The sequence below is a fragment of the Drosophila willistoni genome (genome assembly GCF_018902025.1).
Source record: "Drosophila willistoni isolate 14030-0811.24 chromosome XR unlocalized genomic scaffold, UCI_dwil_1.1 Seg106, whole genome shotgun sequence".
Lineage (NCBI taxonomy): Eukaryota > Metazoa > Arthropoda > Insecta > Diptera > Drosophilidae > Drosophila > Drosophila willistoni.
Window position 1 is genome coordinate 200,579 of NW_025814055.1, and position 22,768 is coordinate 223,346.

At 37.2% G+C, this 22,768-nt stretch overlaps 1 protein-coding gene across 1 annotated transcript in view; it reads left to right on the forward strand.

Moving 5' to 3' along the window:
- Positions 1–22,768, forward strand: part of LOC6648652 (tyrosine-protein phosphatase 69D) — a 227,419-nt gene that overhangs the window by 154,918 nt on the left and 49,733 nt on the right. Inside the window, exons 9-10 of the mRNA XM_047011785.1 lie at positions 5,211–5,390; positions 16,866–17,170. Coding sequence (XP_046867741.1) covers positions 5,211–5,390; positions 16,866–17,170 — 485 coding nt within the window. The remainder of the gene's footprint in view (positions 1–5,210; positions 5,391–16,865; positions 17,171–22,768) is intronic.

Consider the following 22,768-nt stretch of genomic DNA (forward strand, 5'->3'; position numbering starts at 1 on the left):
CTAAACAATATGTACGTCGCCCAGAATATACGGAATACCACCCAAACTACACGCTAAAACGGTTAAGCAATCCGGCATGATTTGGACTTGTTTCTCATATAAAGGACGGGTACATGTCATAACGCCCAGTGTCATAAGGCCCATGGGCTTTATGTCGCAAAAATGTGTGTCTTAGCGCCCATGGGCGCTAAGACACTTTTAAATGTGAACTAGCGCCCACTCCAAAAACGAAATAGCGCCCGAGGGCGCTACGACACAATTGAAGAATATTCAATAAAATATTTAAAAAATGTAATTGTTTGCCCTTTAATCGTGTCATAACGCCCATAAAAAAGTGAAATAAAGTCCGGCGTGCTTTATGTCACATTTAAAAGTGTCATTGCGCCCGTGGGCTTTATGTCGCAAAATGTGTGTCATAAGGCCCAAGGGCCTTATGACACTGGGCGTTATGACATGTACCCGAATGATGGGTACATAGTATCGTCAACGTCCGCTATAAAAAAAAGTGTTTTTCCCACAACGCGTGTGGCTGATTGTAATTCTAGTCATATGCTAGGTTAGTTGTTTGTGCCAAAGTACAGTTGTATTATATTTTCTTTAGTGCATCTGATTTGGTGAAGCCGCTTCAGATGAACATGATGTTTATTCTTAAACAGAGATGTTACTCAGTTTTAATAACAAATAAAGTTGCCGTACCAATTAATAATGGTTACACCATTTTTTGGTGTTTTTGACATGGTTGCATTTAAATAAACTTTTTAAGTTTTTCTGATATGAAACAAATTAGTATTTTGATACCAAATGAAAGATAATAAAATAACCTTTCCAAAAAGTATAAACTCGTATATTGATATAGCGGACGTTGACGATACTATGCGCAGTACGTTCAAGTGGCCCCTACGACACCAGGACAAAGCCTGTTACGCGCGAGCCCAAGCAGATAACTGCCCACCTCCCACCCGACCGACCGAGGGGTGCAGCCGTATAACGCACGGCACGAATCGCGTGGACAAAATACACAATAGAAAAGACAGACAAACACATAATACTATAGCTATCTATTAACTAAATGGGATAGGATAGATGTTTTAAGCATATTAATAGAAAACTCTGAGCCGATTACAGGGGATAGAAGATTGTAATCAGAGCAGAGGACCCTAAAAGGTTCATGCATAGCATAGTTAGAAGAACAACGACTAAGGGATAAAGGTATTAAAGGATGTCTACTCCGTCTACATGGTACCGACAGATTCACCTAATAACTCAGGCGAGTCGATATCACCAATTAGGAGCTTGTGCATAAAAATGACACCAAGCATAATTCTACGGTTAGTTAGGGACGGAAGGTTAATCAAGAGAAGTCTACTAGAATACGAAGGCAAATTGACATTGCGATCCCAGCTTAAGCCACGAAGAGCAAATAGCAAGAACTGCTTTTGAACGGATTCTAGTCTAATCTGGTGCGACTCATATTGAGGTGACCAAATGCAAGATCCATACTCTAAAATAGGACGGACAAGCGAAGTAAAAAGAACTTTAGTTGTATAGGGGTCATCAAATTCTTTTGACCATCTTTTAATGAAACCCAGGACACTCATGGCCTTTGCGACCGTGGTGGAAATATGGGTGTTAAAATTTAACTTATGGTCCATAAGTACGCCCAAATCATTCATATTATTTAGACGTTCTAAAGGGCTATCGTTTAGAAAATAAGTGACCAGTTGAGGAGAGTTACGAAAAAAAGTCATTACCTTACATTTGGTAGTGTTAAGATTTAGTAGATTAAACTGGCACCAGGATTGAAAGTTTTTAAGATCAGCTTGTAGCCGACTAAATGAATCTGTATCTTTATAAGTAAGACAAAGCTTGACATCGTCAGCATACATAAGCACACGCGAATGAACAATGACTGATGGAAGATCGTTAATAAATAGTGTGAAGAGCAGAGCGCCAAGATGACTACCCTGATATACACCAGAAGTCACAGAAATGGAAACGGAAAAAGAAGACTTAAAAAGTACCTTCTGTTTTCTATTTGTTAAATATTCTCGAACCCAAGAAAGGAAAAGGGGTGGAAACCCAATGTCGCTCAGCTTAGAAAGTAATAGGGTATGATTAACGGAATCAAAGGCTTTGCTGAAGTCAGTGTATATGACATCAGTTTGTTTACCATTTTTGAACCCCTTGATAATTATTGATGTAAATTCTAAAAGGTTAGTGGTTGTAGATCTACGTTTCACAAACCCATGTTGGGATGGCGAAATAATAGAGCTGCAAAAATGTTGCAATTGAGAAGTTATAATTTTCTCAAAAGCTTTCGGAATAGAGGACAATTTTGAGATACCCCTATAGTTAGAGGCTTCGGACTTTTTGCCATTTTTATGCAGAGGAATAATATCCTCCTCCTCCTTCCAAATAGATGGAAAAGAGGAAGATTCGACGGACAATAGCAGCAATTTCAAAATGGGTTTACATAATGCGTTTGCACAGAACCTGAGTACACATCCAGAAAGACCATCTGGCCCCGGAGAATAAACAGGTTTAACTAGTTTAAGTTCGCTAAGAAGAGAACTTTCATCAATCACTGGATTGAAAATGCAATTAGCCTTTTTTAAATGATAAGGATACGGACTTCCTCGATATTCCGTTGAGGAATAAGTTGTTTTGAAAAAACTCGCAAACACATCGGCAATTGCCTGATCAGTGCTCGCTTTTTTATTTTGAAAAGACAAAAAAGATGGGTGCACAGAGGTCTTACGTTTAGAATTAACAAAATTATAAAATTGTTAGGGTTAGAAGAAAACTGAAGCTTACACCGCTGAAGATAATTCCTTTAGCGTTGTGTATTAAGCATCGTGAATTTTGAACGAGCGACTGTATACAGAGCATAATCTGATGAACAACGTGTTTTTTGAAACTTCTTATAATATCGTGTCTTCACATTTTTCAAATTGGATAACTCACGAGAGAACCAGGGATGTTTGTTAGGCCGCTCTGCTCCATCAATAAAATCATGTGACATAGAAGGCAGCAACATGGTAGATTCATCTGTTAGTGACCATGCTAAAGCAGGTAAATTGAAATCACATAAAACTATGAGCATGTCTTGACTAGAAACTAAAGAGGAGACAAACTGAATTGCCTCTAAGTGATTTAAATAGACCACGATGTCAGACGATGGTGGAATATAGGAAGAAGCATTAAAAGATTTAAAATTTACTTTAACACCGACAAACTCAATCTACTGGGCATTAGAAAATTGAATTATTTCAGATGATAAAGCAGCATTAACAGCTATCAGAACGCCACCGCCTACGCGAGAAATCAGATCACGTCTGAATATAGAAAAGTTTGTGGAAAAACCGATGCATCAGCAATATCAGATTTTAGCCACGTCTCCGTAAAAGCTAGAATGTTATATTCAAAAGAAAGACTATCTATATAGAGATTAGAAAGTTTACATTTCAGTCCTCTAACGTTCTGGTAACCCAGGCTAAGGGACGAAACTAGTTTTTTGACACACCAGCAGATGCTGATTCGAGACGTTAACTTTCTTCCGAATATAGGCTATTACATCATCAGATGTGACAACAGGGTCTAGCCTAGGAACAAATATATGTTTCTTTGGTCGTATGCCAAGGAGAGGCCGCGGTCCCGAAGCGTCAGCCGCAGCAGCAACGTTGGACAAGTCACCCACTGTAGCAGTCAACTTATTTACGGGGCCCTCGATACTTTTAGAACTATCGGCAATTTCCATTAGAATGGGTAATTGCCCAGACACATCGGACACTACAATTGGCATCGTTTTTAAGAGGGTTTTCCCAGGTGATACCGGTAATTCCTTACTAATTCACCGGTCTCTTAAACGACATCAATTGTTGTACATAGGGAGTGAACGGTGCAGGCGGATCTACACATAAAGAAACACCCCAAGGACTGGTTCTTTTACGTTTTGGAGACTCATTCATAAGCGACAAGCTTCTAAACTAAGTCTCCACCGCAGTAAAAACCGCAGTAAACTCCGTTTTCCACCTTAAGCAATAGACTCCTTGATTCTGCCTGTGTAACCTGCACACTTAACGTGAACCCCATTGTCACACAACCAACAAAGAATATAATCATGGGAGTTAATTGCGTAAGTGGCAACTATGCAATTATTTTTAGAGCAGACAACAATTGCATCAAAAAGTGTAATTTAATTAAAAAAGGAATAAAAATAAAAAAATAAAAATGTATATTTAAACAAAAACACAAAAGCGACTGCAAGAATTCGCGAAATGAAAAAAAAATTCGGATGCTGAAATTAAAATTAAACCGATAATGAGTTTAAAAGTCATAGAAAATTATTTAATCGCGAGAAAAAATTAAATTTGATAAGCGCAAAAAATAGCACGTCCGTCCTCTGCAACAAGTTAAATGAAGGAGGAGGAGTTTGCGTTGATCCAAACGGAAGGAACGGACGACGGACATAGCTATATGAACTCGTCTCGTCGTGCTGATCATACTTCCTTCAATGCGTTGCACACTTCTGACCAAAATAATATACCCTTTTTGCAGTGGTCTAAAAAACGCTTCGACACGACCTGCTTATTCACGTGTTGAATTTTCGTGACAAATTTGAAAACAATTGGTCAAGTGGTTTTCCCGCTAGAGTGCTCACCGACGTGCAAAATGCTGTTTGTCAGAAAATCGACGTAAATTTTTATACCCTTGCAGAGGGTATTATAAAATTGGTCAGATGTTTGTAATGCACAGAAGGAGACGTTTCCGACTGTTTATGTGGCGTTGCGTCTGTGTGTGTATGCCTGCCAATCGCAGCATGCATGTAAAAAGGGATGGAAAAGAGGAAGAACAAGAAATTGAAATGTTATTTGAAAGGTTTTGTCTGTGCATTGATAAATTGAGTTACAGAAAAAATGTTTGGAACATGTAAAACATGTATTAAGGCCAAGGATATTCGTTGATATTTTTGATTTCATTATGTTCTTTTAAAAATTAGGAATTTCGTTTAATTTCAAGGTTAGATTGTGTAAAAAACGAGCTTACGATGTCGGGAGAATTTTTGTTCCCATTTTTCGAAACACAGCTGTAAGTACAGTTATAAGTTAAAAATAAAATGTTTTACTTCGTGAATGGTACCGAAGTCGGAGAGACGACTTACTTAATTTTTCGTATAAATTAACCACCACTTCTCTAAACTTTATTTTTAGGTAATATTGAGTCCTTTGCCTATGAGAGACAATTCAACATATATTAATGCGTCCTTTATTGAAGGATATGAAAATACCGAAACATTTATAATCGCACAAGATCCCCTGGATACTACTATAAACGATTTTTGGAGAATGGTCTCAGAGCAGAGTATCTCCACACTGGTGATGATATCGGAGGTAAGTACTTTTATTTTTAGTCCTACCGCCTATTTGATCAGTTATCGCATGAACAGGCAAAATAAAGAATTTGGGGAACCAAAGCCAAACATTTAAAAGATAACGCGTAATTAACTGGACGTCGACGGGTACAATTTTGTGCGAGCCCAAGCAGAGAGCTGCACATCTGTATTCTCGTTGTTGAATACCCCACCACAATAAAAATGAAGAGGAGACTTACATACGTCGACGAATAAGCAGAATGAAAATAAGTACAGCTGCAATCAAAAAAAAATCCCTCTTTCACTCAAAAAATACTTATGTATAACTCCTAAAAAACTAAACGAGCACTCTCCTATAATTATTCGAAAATACAAATTCGTCGGATTTATCAATATAAATCAATATATCAATATAAAAGAGCAGTATTCATTTAACATTAAAACAATATGTGTGAAAATCCAAAATTATAATCCAAAAATATTGAGATATAGGCAATCTCCAGCGGGACCTCGAAAAAAGTGGTTTGCGGTGAACATCGTAACTCATCACAGAATTATCGGAAATGAAAAAATCAAATTTCATTACTTAAGGGACAAAATTCCCCAGGTAACGCTGTTGAGTTTTTATTTATAATTTTTTTTTTTGATTTTTAAAGGCACTTCACAGTCAAAAACCCCGATTTTCGCCCAAAAAACAGAGTTATTCGTTGTTGTAGAAACAATAAACTAAAAAAAAAAAACTCGACAGCGTTACCTGAAGAGTTTAGTGAAGAAATACTGTGTAAAATTTCAAAAGGATTCGTCCAGTAGATTTTGCAGGATCGTGTTCACCGACTTTCAAATTGGCAACTTTTCAGGAGAGCGTTTTAAAGTTTTGGACAACCAAAAATCTAATATAAAACGGTCGGACGACCTGCGTTCAACTCGGATCGATCTAAAATTTTAACACACTATTCTTAAAATGTTGTGCATTCAGAAAAAAAATTAAAACCAGAGGGCCGGGGCTAACTTCGACCGCGTCAAAGTTTGTATACCCGTGATCAAAGTCACTGTTTTCCACCGATCGTTCCTATGGGAGCTATATGATATAGTCACCCGATCTTGATTAAATTTGGCATACTCGCTTATATGTATAATAAACTCACCAATATAATTTCACGACAATAGCTCAGAAAATAACGAAGGTATTGAGAAAAGTCACTGTTCGTGACTTTGCGGTTTGTATGGGTGCTATATGATATAGTGGTCCGATCCGTCTGAATCCGAGATATACAAACTGTGCAGTATATACAAGCCCACATGCATCAAAATAAAAGCTAAAAAAAGAAAGAAACAAAGAAAAGCAGAAGCTAAAAAATTTTTTTTTATAAAATCCTTAATTAAATTTTTTCCCACTCAAAAAAGAAAAGAAAAATATTAAAGAAGCTAACATCGGCTATGCCGAAGTTTATATACCCTTGCAGTCCTTGGTAAGAAAGAAACCTTTGCTAACATCGTTGCAAAAGAAAATGCGGTTGCTATGGGCTAAACACAGAAGAAACTGGGTGCAGAGGCAGTGGAACTGCATTATTTTTAGCGATGAATCGAGATTTGAAGTATGTTCCGGTCATTACCGTAACAGAGTCATACGCAATAGCAAGGAAGCGTATCACAAAGATTGCTTACAACGCACGGTAAAGTTTCCCACGAGCACAATGGTGTGGGGATGTATGACTGGAAATGGTGTAGGAGAGCTCCACTTTATAGATGGCACTGTGAATGCAGAAAAATACAAAGATATTTTGCAAAAGTTCCTCATTCCATCAATACCAAAGCTTTCTAACTGTGGGGAATATACCTTCCAACAAGATGGTGCAGCTCCGCATACCGCAAAATCCACCAAAAATTGGCTTCAGGTGAATGGCATTAATGTGTTAGACTGGCCATCATCAAGCCCAGACCTGAGCGCAATAGAAAATATTTGGGGTTTGATGAAAATAAAGTTGCGAAATAACCCTCAGCGAACCCTGGCAGGATTAAAGTCAAAAATTCAAGAAGTTTGGGATTCAATAACTCCAGAAAATTGTAAAAACCTAGTTAATACTATGGGAGATCGAATTAAGGCAGTCATTTTAAATAAAGGAGATTGAATAGGGATTCCCGGAGAGAAGGAAAATAACCCAATCTTCATTCGTTGAATTCAAAATATGAACTGATTTTATTTACAAAAGTACGGAGTTCATATAGGAAATCTTAGGCTCTAGGAGGTAACAATTGTTCTTAAGGAGATCTTATTCTAGTACGACTCACACCCACGCATTCGGGGGTTAAAAAATTATTATTATTTTGGGCACGGCATCGGCCACTTGACATCCTGCCGTCGTGATCGTTTGGGTTAGTTTACAATTACAAGTCTCTTATCGTCCCCGACCGGTCTCATGCACCGTCCACTCCTAATGTACAGCAATTGATATCGTTTAAGAGCCCGGTTGTGAATGCTATTAGTAATGAATTACCGAATGGGAATGATCTCTTAAAAACGATGCCTATTGTAGTGTCCGATGTGTCTGGGCAATTACCCATTCCAATGGAAATTGCCGATAGTTCTAAAAGTATCGAGGGCCCCGTAAACAAGTTGACTGCTACAGTGGGTGACTTGTACCACCAAAGAAACATATATTTGTTTCTAGGCTAGACCCTGTTGTCACATCTGATGATGTAATAGCCTATATTCGGAAGAAAGTTAACGTCTCGAATATTGCGGTGGAGAAGTTTAAATTTTCTTATTCTCGGGACATTTCGTCCTTTAAAATTAGTGTTTCTGCCAATATCTTCGACACTATATGTCGAGAAGATTTTTGGCCTAAACATATAATAGTTAAGGAATATACTGTAAAAAAGAAAAATCGGCAACCGATTCGCTTGCCTACAACAACAACTAATACTATTCCTGCCAAATCAGCATCTGCTGGTGTGTCAAAAAACTAGCTTCGTCCCTTAACCTGGGTTACCAGAACGTTAGAGGACTGAAATCTAAACTTCCTAATCTCTATGTAGATAGTCTTTCTTTTGAGCATAACATTCTAGCTTTCGCAGAGACGTGGCTAAAACCTGATATTGCTGATGCATCGGTTTTTTCCACAAACTTTTCTATTTTCAGACGTGACCGGATTTCTCGCATAGGTGGTGGCGTTCTGATAGCTGTTGATGCTGCTTTATCATCTGAAATGATTCAATTTTCTAGTACCCAGGAGATTGAGTTTGTCGGTGTTAAAGTAAATTTTAAATCTTTTAATGCTTTCATTACTTGTTCCTATATTCCACCATTGTCAGACATGGTGGTATATTTAAATCATTTAGAGGCAATTCAGTTTGTTTCCTCTTTAGTTTCCAGTCAAGACATGCTCATAGTTGTAGGTGATTTTAATTTACCCGGCTTTAGCATGGTCACTAACAGATGAATTTACCACGTTGCTGCCCTCTTTGTCACATGACTTTATTGATGGCCTTCTAGGCTTATCTTTATCCCAAGTCAATCCTGTCTTAAATTCTAATGGAAAATCGTTAGATCTTATTTTTGTATTGGATTCTTCTTATTGTGAGGTTTCTAGGATCGAACCATTTGTTCTTCCAGAAGACAAATTTCATCCTACATTAAATTTAAAAATTGATTTGCCCTTGCTTTCACCATTACTTGGTTCAAATGAGTCACCACTAACTAGGTGCTTTCGTAAGACTGACTTTGCCAGCCTTAATGAAAACATTGCTTCTACCGATTGGTCTTATCTGTACAATTGTAGTGATATGAACTCGGCTGTTCGTTTTTTCTATGATACTCTGAATTCACTCTGTGATATTTGTGTGCCTCTTGGTAGGCTGGAGCGGCTTAACAAACCTCCCTGGTTCTCTCGCGAGCTATCCAATTTGAAAAATGTGAAGACACGATATTATAAGAAGTTCCAAAAAACACGTCGTTCATCAGATTATGCTCTGTATACAGTCGCTCGTTCAAAATTCATGATGCTTAATACACAATGCTATAAGAATTATCTTCAGCGGTGTAAGCTTCAGTTTTCTTCTGACCCTAAACAATTTTATAATTTTGTTAATTCTAAACGCAAGACCTCTGTGCACCCATCTTTTTTGTCTTTTCAAAATAAAAAAGCGAGCACTGATCAGGCAATTGCCGATATGTTTGCGAGTTTTTTCAAAACAACTTATTCCTCAACGGAATACCGAGCAAGTCCGTATCCTTATCATTTAAAAAAGGCTAATTGCATTTTCAATCCAGTGATTGATGAAAGTTCTATTCTTACCGAACTTAAATTAGTTAAACCTGTTTATTCTCCGGGGCCAGACGGTATTCCTGGATGTATACTCAGGTTCTGTGCAAACGCATTATGTAAACCCATTTTAAAATTGTTTCTATTGTCTGTCGAATCTTCCTCTTTTCCATCTATTTGGAAGGAGGAGGAGGATATTATTCCTCTGCATAAAAATGGCAAAAAGTCCGAAGCCTCTAACTATAGGGGTATCTCAAAATTGTCCTCTATTCCGAAAGCTTTTGAGAAAATTATAACTTCTCAATTGCAACATTTTTGCAGCTCTATTATTTCGCCATCCCAACATGGGTTTGTGAAACGTAGATCTACAACCACTAACCTTTTAGAATTTACATCAATAATTATCAAGGGGTTCAAAAATGGTAAACAAACTGATGTCATATACACTGACTTCAGCAAAGCCTTTGATTCCGTTAATCATACCCTATTACTTTCTAAGCTGAGCGACATTGGGTTTCCACCCCTTTTCCTTTCTTGGGTTCGAGAATATTTAACAAATAGAAAACAGAAGGTACTTTTTAAGTCTTCTTTTTCCGTTTCCATTTCTGTGACTTCTGGTGTATATCAGGGTAGTCATCTTGGCGCTCTGCTCTTCACACTATTTATTAACGATCTTCCATCAGTCATTGTTCATTCGCGTGTGCTTATGTATGCTGACGATGTCAAGCTTTGTCTTACTTATAAAGATACAGATTCATTTAGTCGGCTACAAGCTGATCTTAAAAACTTTCAATCCTGGTGCCAGTTTAATCTACTAAATCTTAACACTACCAAATGTAAGGTAATGACTTTTTTTCGTAACTCTCCTCAACTGGTCACTTATTTTCTAAACGATAGCCCTTTAGAACGTCTAAATAATATGAATGATTTGGGCGTACTTATGGACCATAAGTTAAATTTTAACACCCATATTTCCACCACGGTCGCAAAGGCCATGAGTGTCCTGGGTTTCATTAAAAGATGGTCAAAAGAATTTGATGACCCCTATACAACTAAAGTTCTTTTTACTTCGCTTGTCCGTCCTATTTTAGAGTATGGATCTTGCATTTGGTCACCTCAATATGAGTCGCACCAGATTAGACTAGAATCCGTTCAAAAGCAGTTCTTGCTATTTGCTCTTCGTGGCTTAAGCTGGGATCGCAATGTCAATTTGCCTTCGTATTCTAGTAGACTTCTCTTGATTAACCTTCCGTCCCTAACTAACCGTAGAATTATGCTTGGTGTCATTTTTATGCACAAGCTCCTAATTGGTGATATCGACTCGCCTGAGTTATTAGCTCAGGTGAATCTGTCGGTACCATGTAGACGGAGTAGACATCCTTTAATACCTTTATCCCTTAGTCGTTGTTCTTCTAACTATGCTATGCATGAACCTTTTAGGGTCCTCTGCTCTGATTACAATCTTCTATCCCCTGTAATCGGCTCAGAGTTTTCTATTAATATGCTTAAAACATCTATCCTATCCCATTTAGTTAATAGATAGCTATAGTATTATGTGTTTGTCTGTCTTTTCTATTGTGTATTTTGTCCACGCGATTCGTGCCGTGCGTTATACGGCTGCACCCCTCGGTCGGTCGGGTGGGAGGTGGGCAGTTATCTGCTTGGGCTCGCGCGTAACAGGCTTTGTCCTGGTGTCGTAGGGGCCACTTGAACGTACTGCGCATAGTATCGTCAACGTCCGCTATATCAATATACGAGTTTATACTTTTTGGAAAGGTTATTTTATTATCTTTCATTTGGTATCAAAATACTAATTTGTTTCATATCAGAAAAACTTAAAAAGTTTATTTAAATGCAACCATGTCAAAAACACCAAAAAATGGTGTAACCATTATTAATTGGTACGGCAACTTTATTTGTTATTAAAACTGAGTAACATCTCTGTTTAAGAATAAACATCATGTTCATCTGAAGCGGCTTCACCAAATCAGATGCACTAAAGAAAATATAATACAACTGTACTTTGGCACAAACAACTAACCTAGCATATGACTAGAATTACAATCAGCCACACGCGTTGTGGGAAAAACACTTTTTTTTATAGCGGACGTTGACGATACTATGTACCCATCATTCGGGTACATGTCATAACGCCCAGTGTCATAAGGCCCATGGGCTTTATGTCGCAAAAATGTGTGTCTTAGCGCCCATGGGCGCTAAGACACTTTTAAATGTGAACTAGCGCCCACTCCAAAAACGAAATAGCGCCCGAGGGCGCTACGACACAATTGAAGAATATTCAATAAAATATTTAAAAAATGTAATTGTTTGCCCTTTAATCGTGTCATAACGCCCATAAAAAAGTGAAATAAAGTCCGGCGTGCTTTATGTCACATTTAAAAGTGTCATTGCGCCCGTGGGCTTTATGTCGCAAAATGTGTGTCATAAGGCCCAAGGGCCTTATGACACTGGGCGTTATGACATGTACCCATATCATTCCTCTGCATAAAAATGGCAAAAAGTCCGAAGCCTCTAACTATAGGGGTATCTCAAAATTTTCCGCTATTCCGAAAGCTTTTGAGAAAATTATAACTTCTCAATTGCAACATTTTTGCGAACAACATTTTTTTGAACAACATTGGGTTTCCACCCCTTTTCCTTTCTTGGGTTCGAGAATATTTAACAAATACAAAACAGAAGGTACTTTTTTTATTTATTTTTATTTGGACTATTTTGGACTGAACAAAGAGTCCCATATTTTCAGAAACGAGCAAGATACTGAAGGAAGGGCATTTTGAGCTGTTCATTAAAATAGCAGTGACAACTAAGAATTACAATCTGTCGATTCTAAATTATTTGAAACTTTAAATTCATGTCACCTTTGGTTCTTAGGACTTAATACTTAGTCCTGAACCAATTATTGGCAATAGCCGGTTGGCACCTGCGCCGCACCGACTCCAGCAATGCTGAATTGGGATCTGTAGCCATTTTTAATGGATAACTTCCCAATGCTAAGCTTTATTGGAAGGTTTTCTCTTTGTGACGCTTCTCTGAATGTTTCCCCATACATTTTTAATGGGTTACCAATCCGCCGACTAAGCTGGCCCTGGCATAACATCGATTCTTTCGAATTGAAAACAAATTTTTTGAGCTTGCTCCTAGGTTTTGGGTCGTTAGACCGGTGATATGTCCATTTTATGGGCAGATTCCATATGATATAGGAGAGCTTAACCTTCCTTATGATGTCCACGTAGATATTTCGATTCATATTTTCATGAATCTTATGTATTGGACCAAGTCCTTTATATGAGAAACAAGTCCAAATCATGCCGGATTGCTTAACCGTTTTAGCGTGTAGTTTGGGTGGTATTCCGTATATTCTGGGCGACGTACATATTGTTTAGACCCTGCACCACCAAACAGGACTACTTTAAGGACGCCTGGCCCGAAAATATTGCGCTACTTTGCGAAGTCACAGAAATGGAAACGGAAAAAGAAGACTTAAAAAGTACCTTCTGTTTTCTATTTGTTAAATATTCTCGAACCCAAGAAAGGAAAATGGGTGGAAACCCAATGTCGCTCAGCTTAGAAAGTAATAGGGTATGATTAACGGAATCAAAGGCTTTGCTGAAGTCAGTGTATATGACATCAGTTTGTTTACCATTTTTGAACCCCTTGATAATTATTGATGTAAATTCTAAAAGGTTAGTGGTTGTAGATCTACGTTTCACAAACCCATGTTGGGATGGCGAAATAATAGAGCTGCAAAAATGTTGCAATTCAGAAGTTATAATTTTCTCAAAAGCTTTCGGAATAGAGGACAATTTTGAGATACCCCTATAGTTAGAGGCTTCGGACTTTTTGCCATTTTTATGCAGAGGAATAATATACGACTCCTTCCAAATAGATGGAAAAGAGGAAGATTCTACAGACAATAGAAACAATTCTAAAATGGGTTTACATAATGCGTTTGCACAGAACCTGAGTATACATCCAGGAATACCGTCTGGCCCCGGAGAATAAACAGGTTTAACTAATTTAAGTTCGGTAAGAATAGAACTTTCATCATTCACTGGATTGAAAATGCAATTAGCCTTTTTTAAATGATAAGGATACGGACTTGCTCGGTATTCCGTTGAGGAATAAGTTGTTTTGAAAAAACTCGCAAACATATCGGCAATTGCCTGATCAGTGCTCGCTTTTTTATTTTGAAAAGACAAAAACGATGGGTGCACAGAGGTCTTGCGTTTAGAATTAACAAAATTATAAAATTGTTTAGGGTCAGAAGAAAACTGAAGCTTACACCGCTGAAGATAATTCTTATAGCATTGTGTATTAAGCATCATGAATTTTGAACGAGCGACTGTATACAGAGCATAATCTGATGAACGACGTGTTTTTTGGAACTTCTTATAATATCGTGTCTTCACATTTTTCAAATTGGATAGCTCGCGAGAGAACCAGGGAGGTTTGTTAAGCCGCTCCAGCCTACCAAGAGGCACACAAATATCACAGAGTGAATTCAGAGTATCATAGAAAAAACGAACAGCCGAGTTCATATCACTACAATTGTACAGATAAGACCAATCGGTAGTAGCAATGTTTTCATTAAGGCTGGCAAAGTCAGTCTTACGAAAGCACCTAGTTAGTGGTGACTCATTTGAACCAAGTAATGGTGAAAGCAAGGGCAAATCAATTTTTAAATTTAATGTAGGATGAAATTTGTCTTCTGGAAGAACAAATGGTTCGATCCTAGAAACCTCACAATAAGAAGAATCCAATACAAAAATAAGATCTAACGATTTTCCATTAGAATTTAAGACAGGATTGACTTGGGATAAAGATAAGCCTAGAAGGCCATCAATAAAGTCATGTGACAAAGAGGGCAGCAACGTGGTAGATTCATCTGTTAGTGACCATGCTAAAGCGGGTAAATTAAAATCACCTACAACTATGAGCATGTCTTGACTCGAAACTAAAGAGGAGACAAACTGAATTGCCTCTAAATGATTTAAATATACCACCATGTCTGACAATGGTGGAATATAGGAACAAGTAATGAAAGCATTAAAAGATTTAAAATTTACTTTAACACCGACAAACTCAATCTCCTGGGTAATAGAAAATTGAATCATTTCAGATGATAAAGCAGCATCCACAGCTATCAGAACGCCACCACCTATGCGAGAAATCCGGTCACGTCTGAAAATAGAAAAGTTTGTGGAAAAAACCGATGCATCAGCAATATCAGGTTTTAGCCACGTCTCTGTGAGAGCTAGAATGTTATGCTCAAAAGAAAGACTATCTACATAGAGATTAGGAACTTTAGATTTCAGTCCTCTAACGTTCTGGTAACCCAGGTTAAGGGACGAAGCTAGTTTTTTGACACACCAGCAGATGCTGATGTGGCAGGAATAGTATTAGTTGTTGTTGTAGGCAAGCGAATCGGTTGCCGATTTTTCTTTTTTACAGTATATTCCTTAACTATTATATGTTTAGGCCAAAAATCTTCTCGACATATAGTGTCGAAGATATTGGCAGAAACACTAATTTTAAAGGACGAAATGTCCCGAGAATAAGAAAATTTAAACTTCTCCACCGCAATATTCGAGACGTTAACTTTCTTCCGAATATAGGCTATTACACCATCAGATGTGACAACAGGGTCTAGCCTAGAAACAAATATATGTTTCTTTGGTGGTATGCCAACGAGAGGCCGCGGTCCCGAAGCGTCAGCCGCAGCAGTAACGTTGGACAAGTCACCCACTGCAGCAGTCAACTTGTTCACGGGGCCCTCGATACTTTTAGAACTATCGGCAATTTCCATTGGAATGGGTAATTGCCCAGACACATCGGACACTACAATAGGCATCGATTTTAAGAGATCATTCCAGGTGATACCGGTAATTCATTACTAATAGCATTCACAACCGGGCTCTTAAACGATATCAATTGCTGTACATTAGGAGTGGACGGTGCATGAGACCGGTCGGGGACGATAAGAGACTCTGGCGGATCTACAGATACAGAAACACCCCAAGGACTGGTCCTTTTACGTTTCGGAGACTCATTCATAAGCGATAAACTTCTGAACTGAGTCTCCACCGCAGTAAACTCCGCTTGGAGTTTATTAAAACCTGCCCTTAAAGTGTCAAAACTATCTCTAGTCCGCCTCATGAAAGAGCGTACTCATTCTCGACCTCCCGGCAAGCATCACATCCATATTTTAAGCCATCACCTTTAGCAATAGACTCCTTGATTCTGCCTGTGTAACCTGCACACTTGACGTGAACCGCATTGTCACACAACCAACAAAGAATATAATCATGGGAGTCAACCGCATTAGTGGCAACTATGCAATTATTTTTTGAGCAGACAACCATTTTATCAAAAGTTTAATTTAATTACAAAAGGAAATACAAAAAAATAAAAAATAAATTGAATTAGCAATTGGAAATAAATAGAACCAATTGAAATTTGAACTTTGAAAAAAACTTGCCGTACCAATTAATAGTGGTTTGGGTTGTATATATTCTTGATCAGCATGAGAAGCTGAGTCGATATAGCCCTGTCCGTCCGTCCGTCTGAGCGTATGCGTTTTTTGGGGGCTTTTTATTACACGGGAAAAATAAAGTATGAAAATTGTCAGGATCGGACCACTATATCATATAGCTCTGGAAGAAACATTTTCATAAAAATTGGAGCATCCCCATGAAATTTACCAATATGATAGTATTAGATATAAAATCTCATCCCAAAATTCGAATCTGATCGGATAAATAGCACACAAGTTACAGTCAATATGAACATGCATACACACACAGACACAACGCTACATGAACTGTATGTGTATGCGTGCCGTGCTTTGTTTAGGGAATGATGGAAGAAGAAGAAAAAATTGTAGTAAAAGGAAAAATAATGTTTTGTTTGTGTATTGATGAATTGAGTTGCAGGGAAAGAAATTTCAAAAAGCCAAGGACTGCAAGGGTATATAAACTTCGGCATAGCCGAAGTTAGTTTCTTTGATATTTTTTTTTTGTTGCTAGCAGTTGTACTTGATTGACAACTTAATGAGTTTAATCATTATTTAATTTTCACGTTAGTCTTAAAGTTTCCTGCTTTTATCTTGTCTTTCACGAGATATATATATATTTTTTTATTAACTATTTATTAAGATAAGGTTATAAAAAAAATCTATAAATATCCTACAAACAACTTTTTATTCTTTTCAGATTGGAGACGGGTTACGCTGCCCACGTTACTGGGCAGATGATGAAATTCAATATGATCATATCCTTGTGAAATATGTCCATAGCGAAAATTGTCCTTATTATACACGTCGGGAATTCTACGTTACAAACTGTAAAATTGACGATACTCTAAAAGTCACACAATTTCAATACAACGGTTGGCCAACTGTTGACGGAGAAGTTCCAGAAGTATGCCGAGGTATAATAGAACTTGTGGATCAGGCCTACAGTCATTACAAAAGCCAGAAAAATACTGGATGCAGATCTCCTCTTACGGTTCATTGCAGGTATATATTACAATTTTATTTTGAAAGTTCATATTGACTATAATCTCCTCGGAAAGTTTTTATTCTTTCCGTTATACATATTTTGCTCTCTTGTAAAATCTATTTTTGGGCAGTAATGTGCAACGCATAGAAGAAAACATCTTTGACCATATAAAATATATATTTTTTATCAGCATTACCCTTAAGCTACAGCGTTGAGCTTCTATGTATGTTGAGGTGGTGCAGGGGTTGTATATCTCGGAGTCAGTATGTGATAAAGCTCTCATACAAAGTAACTCCTCTTAATCCCTTCGTTATTTTTCAAGCTATTGTCATGCAAGTTGAAATTTGTCAGTTGAATATACCTATTAATGAAAACGGTGACTTTTATCAATAACTTTGTGACGTTTTGCATTACCATTTGTCAGTTTATAAAACTATTAATGACTGTGCCAAATTTCCTCAAAATCAAAAACTACAGTGCTTATCATATTTATAACCCACCCAGCAGCTTAAACTTTAAAACAATTTTAACAACATTTTGTAGGTTTTTCAAAAATAAATTTTACTGTACTTTATTGTCAGAAGCATGTTCAGTAGAATTTACCGCAATTTGTGTTCTATTTTTAGAAAACTAAGAAAGAACCGTTAATTTTTTTCTGTGTGCTCGCATCTTTGCTTGCACTTTTGTGTATCAAAATTATAGCCCACAGTAGCAAATTTGACTTTATTAAGTGCAGAGCAGATATTTAAATATACAGACATTGTAATTAAGTGAATTTAGATCATTTTTTAAGAAATGCCGCTTGGAAAACAATTATCGGATTATGAAAAGGGCCGTATTTTCTCAATTTTCGAGTCAGGAGAGTCTATTTCAAGTATTGCACGAAATTTGAAAAAAAGTCGACGTGTAATTAAAAATTATTTGGACAATCCCGAAGAATATGGATCAAGGAAACGAACTGGGCGAAAACCGCTGCTAAGTGAGCGCGATAAACGCAAAATTATTAACAAAGCCAGCAACAGCTCAACCTCTTGTAGAGCTTTGGCCTCACATGTGGGTGGATCTACATCAGCGATGACTGTTTGCTGAGTACTTAAGAACTCAGGAATCATAAAGAGGTCTAAACTGACCAAAGCCCCCATGTTGCTAAGTCGACACAAGGTTGCCCGACTTGACTTTGCCGAAAGACATACTGTGCGTTTAATTCTTATTGGCATGATTTGAGAAAGGATCTTATGTTTTTTTCAAGGAGAAACTTTGGAGGTGGTTCCGTAATTATTTGGGGAGCATTTTGTTCTTTTGGTACCTTGGAATTGAAGTTTGTAACGAGCCGAATGAATAGTTTCGAGTATATTCAAACACTGGATAGTAGTCTCATTCCATTTTTAAGAGAATTTCATGAGAAACCAATGGTTTTTCAATAGGATAATGCTAGAATCCATGTGAGCAGACGTACAAAGGAGTATTTGGAGAAATGTCATGTTGATGTCCTTGATCAGGCCAACGTGTTTTCCAGATCTCAACCCAATAAAAAATGTCTGGGGTATACTTGCAAGACGGGTGTATGCCAATAATTGCCAATTTGAGACAGTTGGAGATCTTAAAAGGCAAATTCTAAATTAATGGCAGTCTCGAAAAGGACCTCTTATTAAATTTAGTGGCTTCAATGAGGAAGAGAATTTTTGAGTTACCTAAAGCAAATGGAGGCCACACTAAATATTATCATTCGTTTTTCTATCATTCCGCAACGGTTTCGGATTTTTTTGACCAAAACATGAAATTGGGCTATAATTTTAATACAGCAAAATGGGGCTTTCTTTTTTGTTGTTCGTTCTTTTTAAGAAATCGTTATTAAATCGTTAGTTTTAGGTAAAAAAATTGAAAAAATTGAGCGTACGATAAAATAAGGGAAAAGTAACAAAGAAATTTGCCAGCCCGTCCACCTGGTTTATTTCAAGCTGCTCAACTTGTTTTCCGGATACACATACACCACAAATTATACTTGGGTAAAAGCAGCTCATCGAGGTGAACTGGCTCACTCTGTCGTTTTTTTAAGTGAGCCAACTGACTCATTTGGCTCACTAGTTCACTTGCAGATAGCTCATGAGCCGATAGAACTGAACTGAAGTAAAATGCGTTACATTTAAAGCTATTATAATATTACCTGATTATATCAGGGCTATACAAAATAGGAACCGATTAGGTATGAATTGGCTTATGAATTTAAAAAAAATACTCAAAATTTACATGTTGTTATGCAAAAACATCCGGCTTTTCACGTTCTTCGATTTAAGTAAAGACCTTCTGCGCTGGAAAAAATGCGCTTACAGGGCACAGATGTAGCGACTATGCAGAGCCGTTTTAACATGTAAGCAAATAACATGAGCAAAAAAATAGTAGCGCAAGACACTTGCCGATATTTATTACTATAACTTGCAAGATAATATTTCGATCTGTTTAAAACCTTCAAGCACCGTTATCAGCAATGTCTAATACTTGTCCATTGCATTTTAAGTTCACATGGAGACTGCACTTTTTTGTTAGTTCATTTTTAAGCTTAATTGCTAAATTTAGAGCGAGCAAAATAATAGTAGTGAAGGATCTTTCTTTGCAGGAAACTTAAACTATTGATAGAAGGTTGTTTTATTTCCTCTATTTGATGTGTTAAATGTTCGCGATAAAAGATTTATTAAAGCATTCCAATTTACAGATTTAAATGGGCCGGGGTTCGCACATGTCTTTTAAGAAAAGGATTCAGATCAGAAACCTTATGAATGAGGGCACAACTTACATAGAAGTCTCTGAAATTTGTAAGTGCTCCCCAACTGCCGTTCAAAATGCATTAAAAGGTAAAAAAAATATCAGAAAGACCGTTTGCATCTGCTGTGGAGATCCAGGAAGAGGTTAAAGTGTTTGAACAGTGTGGTGAAAGTTACCTGAAAATAACCTGAACACGTTTAGAAGAACATAAAAGAACGGATTGAATAGTCAAAATTCCACCTAAATTGGCCTGTGGAGAAATGGCGCAACATACTCTGGTCAGATAAGTCAAAAATTGTGATGTTTGGAGGGAGGGTAGATCCCCTGTATATTCTTCGACCAAAAAACACGGAGTGCACTCCGCAGTGCACCACCAAGACAATTAAACATGGGAATGAAGTGTGTTGGTGTCGGGCCGTTTTTTCCTATTACGATGTTGCTGCTATATGCTGCATAGACAAACAAACATAGACTGCATAGAAATCATGGACAAACATGCGCACGTTAAAATTATTGAGGAAGTAAAGGTACTACGTGACAAAAAGAAGATTTCACTTTGTTGGGTCTTTCAACAAGACAATAACCAGAAACACACAAGGAAAGTGGCAAAAGCTCGTATCGATAATGCAGGAGTAGATTTAATGAAATGTGCCACACAGTCGCCTGATCTGAGCCCGATCGAAAATTTGTGGTGCGACGATAAGAAGGGAGTAGCTGCTGCAAAGCCAACCACTAAATAAGATCCTTGGACTGGTTTAAAGAGTAGATGAAAGGCCACAACACAATAAAGGAGCCAGAAACTGATAGATACCATACCACGTCGCTGCACAGCCGTACTGGGAAACAATGGAGATGCCACTAATTTGTAATATGCTGATATTAACTTGGTCTTTATTTTAAAACTATTTCTTAGAATAAAATTCTATACTTTTAAATTTTGTGCTCTTATTATTATTTTTGAAAAATCAAAATGAAGTCTTTTTTTTTGTTTATAGTAAATTTGCATACCAAGAAGTCTCAGTCTAGCCCCGATAACATAACTTTCTATGCTGTTTATAAAATGGGTGATGTCACTAATATTTTTTTGCTCGCAGCTGTATGTGTAAAGTAAAGGATACTGTGATTTTCGCTCATTCCACCATAGTAAGGGATCGTCCTTCCGATAAATATAATCCTCGGCAAGATATCGATTTACCAGGTAACTGCTGCTGTGCTGTTGCTGGGCTGACTGACTTGAAGAAAGGGGCTGTCATACTCAGCCCAAAGGTCGTCCCCATTTTAAGTTTTATCAGTATCGTTATTGCCGGTTTCAACCGTGGTTTGCGCAGCGACTGGACACATTGATATTAAATTTTGTTAAATATCTTTTTGAAAAACATCTTCCTTTAAATCTGGTGCTCTTGTGCTCTCCGCAAACAACAAACATTTGACTCGCAATTCTGAAATCTGTCATTGATATCCAATATAATATCATTGCAAACTTCTATCAAAATGGGATCTTTCACCGTTTTGCTTAAGGTTAACATTTTCTTTTTGCAATAAGCCAATAATGACTATTATTTTAGACAGAGTCAACTTTTTCTCTGCCGAAATATCCTCGGTTATGTGAAAAAAGGCTGCAAAATAGGTTCCATTAATAGAACTGTATTCAAAAAATTCCACTCTTCTGTTGACAAAATTAAATCGACTCGGGTAGACAGTGCTGCCATTACCGCCTCCTTTGGGATTGACAGTCCTTGAAACATTTTAAACTTAGAATTCCAACGTTTAGCTACGTCTTGGCTTATTAGCAACTTAAACAAAGCTTGCATTTCATTCAATTTTTTTTTGGCCAGATAAGCTACTAATTTTTCTTAATGGCTTTTGAGCAATCAAATTTAGGGTATGGCACCAACAATATATGCAGCGTTATCAGATGCTTATTATTGCCACTATTTTGAACTTAATGCTTCATTTTGCAACGGTTTTGTGAATAAATTTACAAAAATTTTCAGAGGTATTGGACACGCAAAATTCCTGGTAAGCTATTGTGTATGATTTCAGCACCGTTTGCTCTTTTTCAATAAAGTGCACTGTCATTGCGAGATAGCTCTCATTGGCAACTGATGTCCAGCCATCTGTCGTAAGGCAGACCGCTGTAGCCGCACTGAGCTGATCTACAATAGCACCTGCATACTCATCCTGAATTTTGGGGAGCAAAACATTCGTCAACGTCTTCTTTGTCGGGAATGTACAGCCTGGAGAGTGTGAAACGTCGCACAGTTGGGCCTTTTGGCATTTTACATTGCCAAATTTATAGCTTCTAAACCAATAACGCCATTTTAAAAATTTAAAAAGCATTTGATAAAGAATACCTTAAGCTTCAAAATTAATGTTTGTCAAAAGTGCTGGGTGTTCGTGGCGCTGTAATATTCAAAGTCAGAAAATATTTCCGAGCATGTTTTTTCTTTCAAAATGGAGCGAAACCCCGTTTTTTTCAATCACAAATGGATTTTTTCATTATTTTAAACGACTATGTAACATTTTTTAATGTTCTAATTTGATTTTTTAACATAATTACAAAAGGAAAACAATAAAAATTAAAAAAAAATTTTTAGGTTAATTTTGAAAATTTGCTATTGATGGCTGATTTTCTTCAAAATAATTTTCAATATTTACATCAATATCTAATAAACTCAACATTTCGAGACTATAGTTGCTATTTTCCAAATCCTTTCGTGATCGCACGTGTCTCAGTGTCTCAATAAGTGGGTCCGAAGAGGCTGCTAGCATGTTCAAAAGCTCTTCATTTTGTCTAACACGAGAAGTTTTTAATGTATTAGTATATCTGAAGCTTTTGTAGTCCTTGTTTTTAC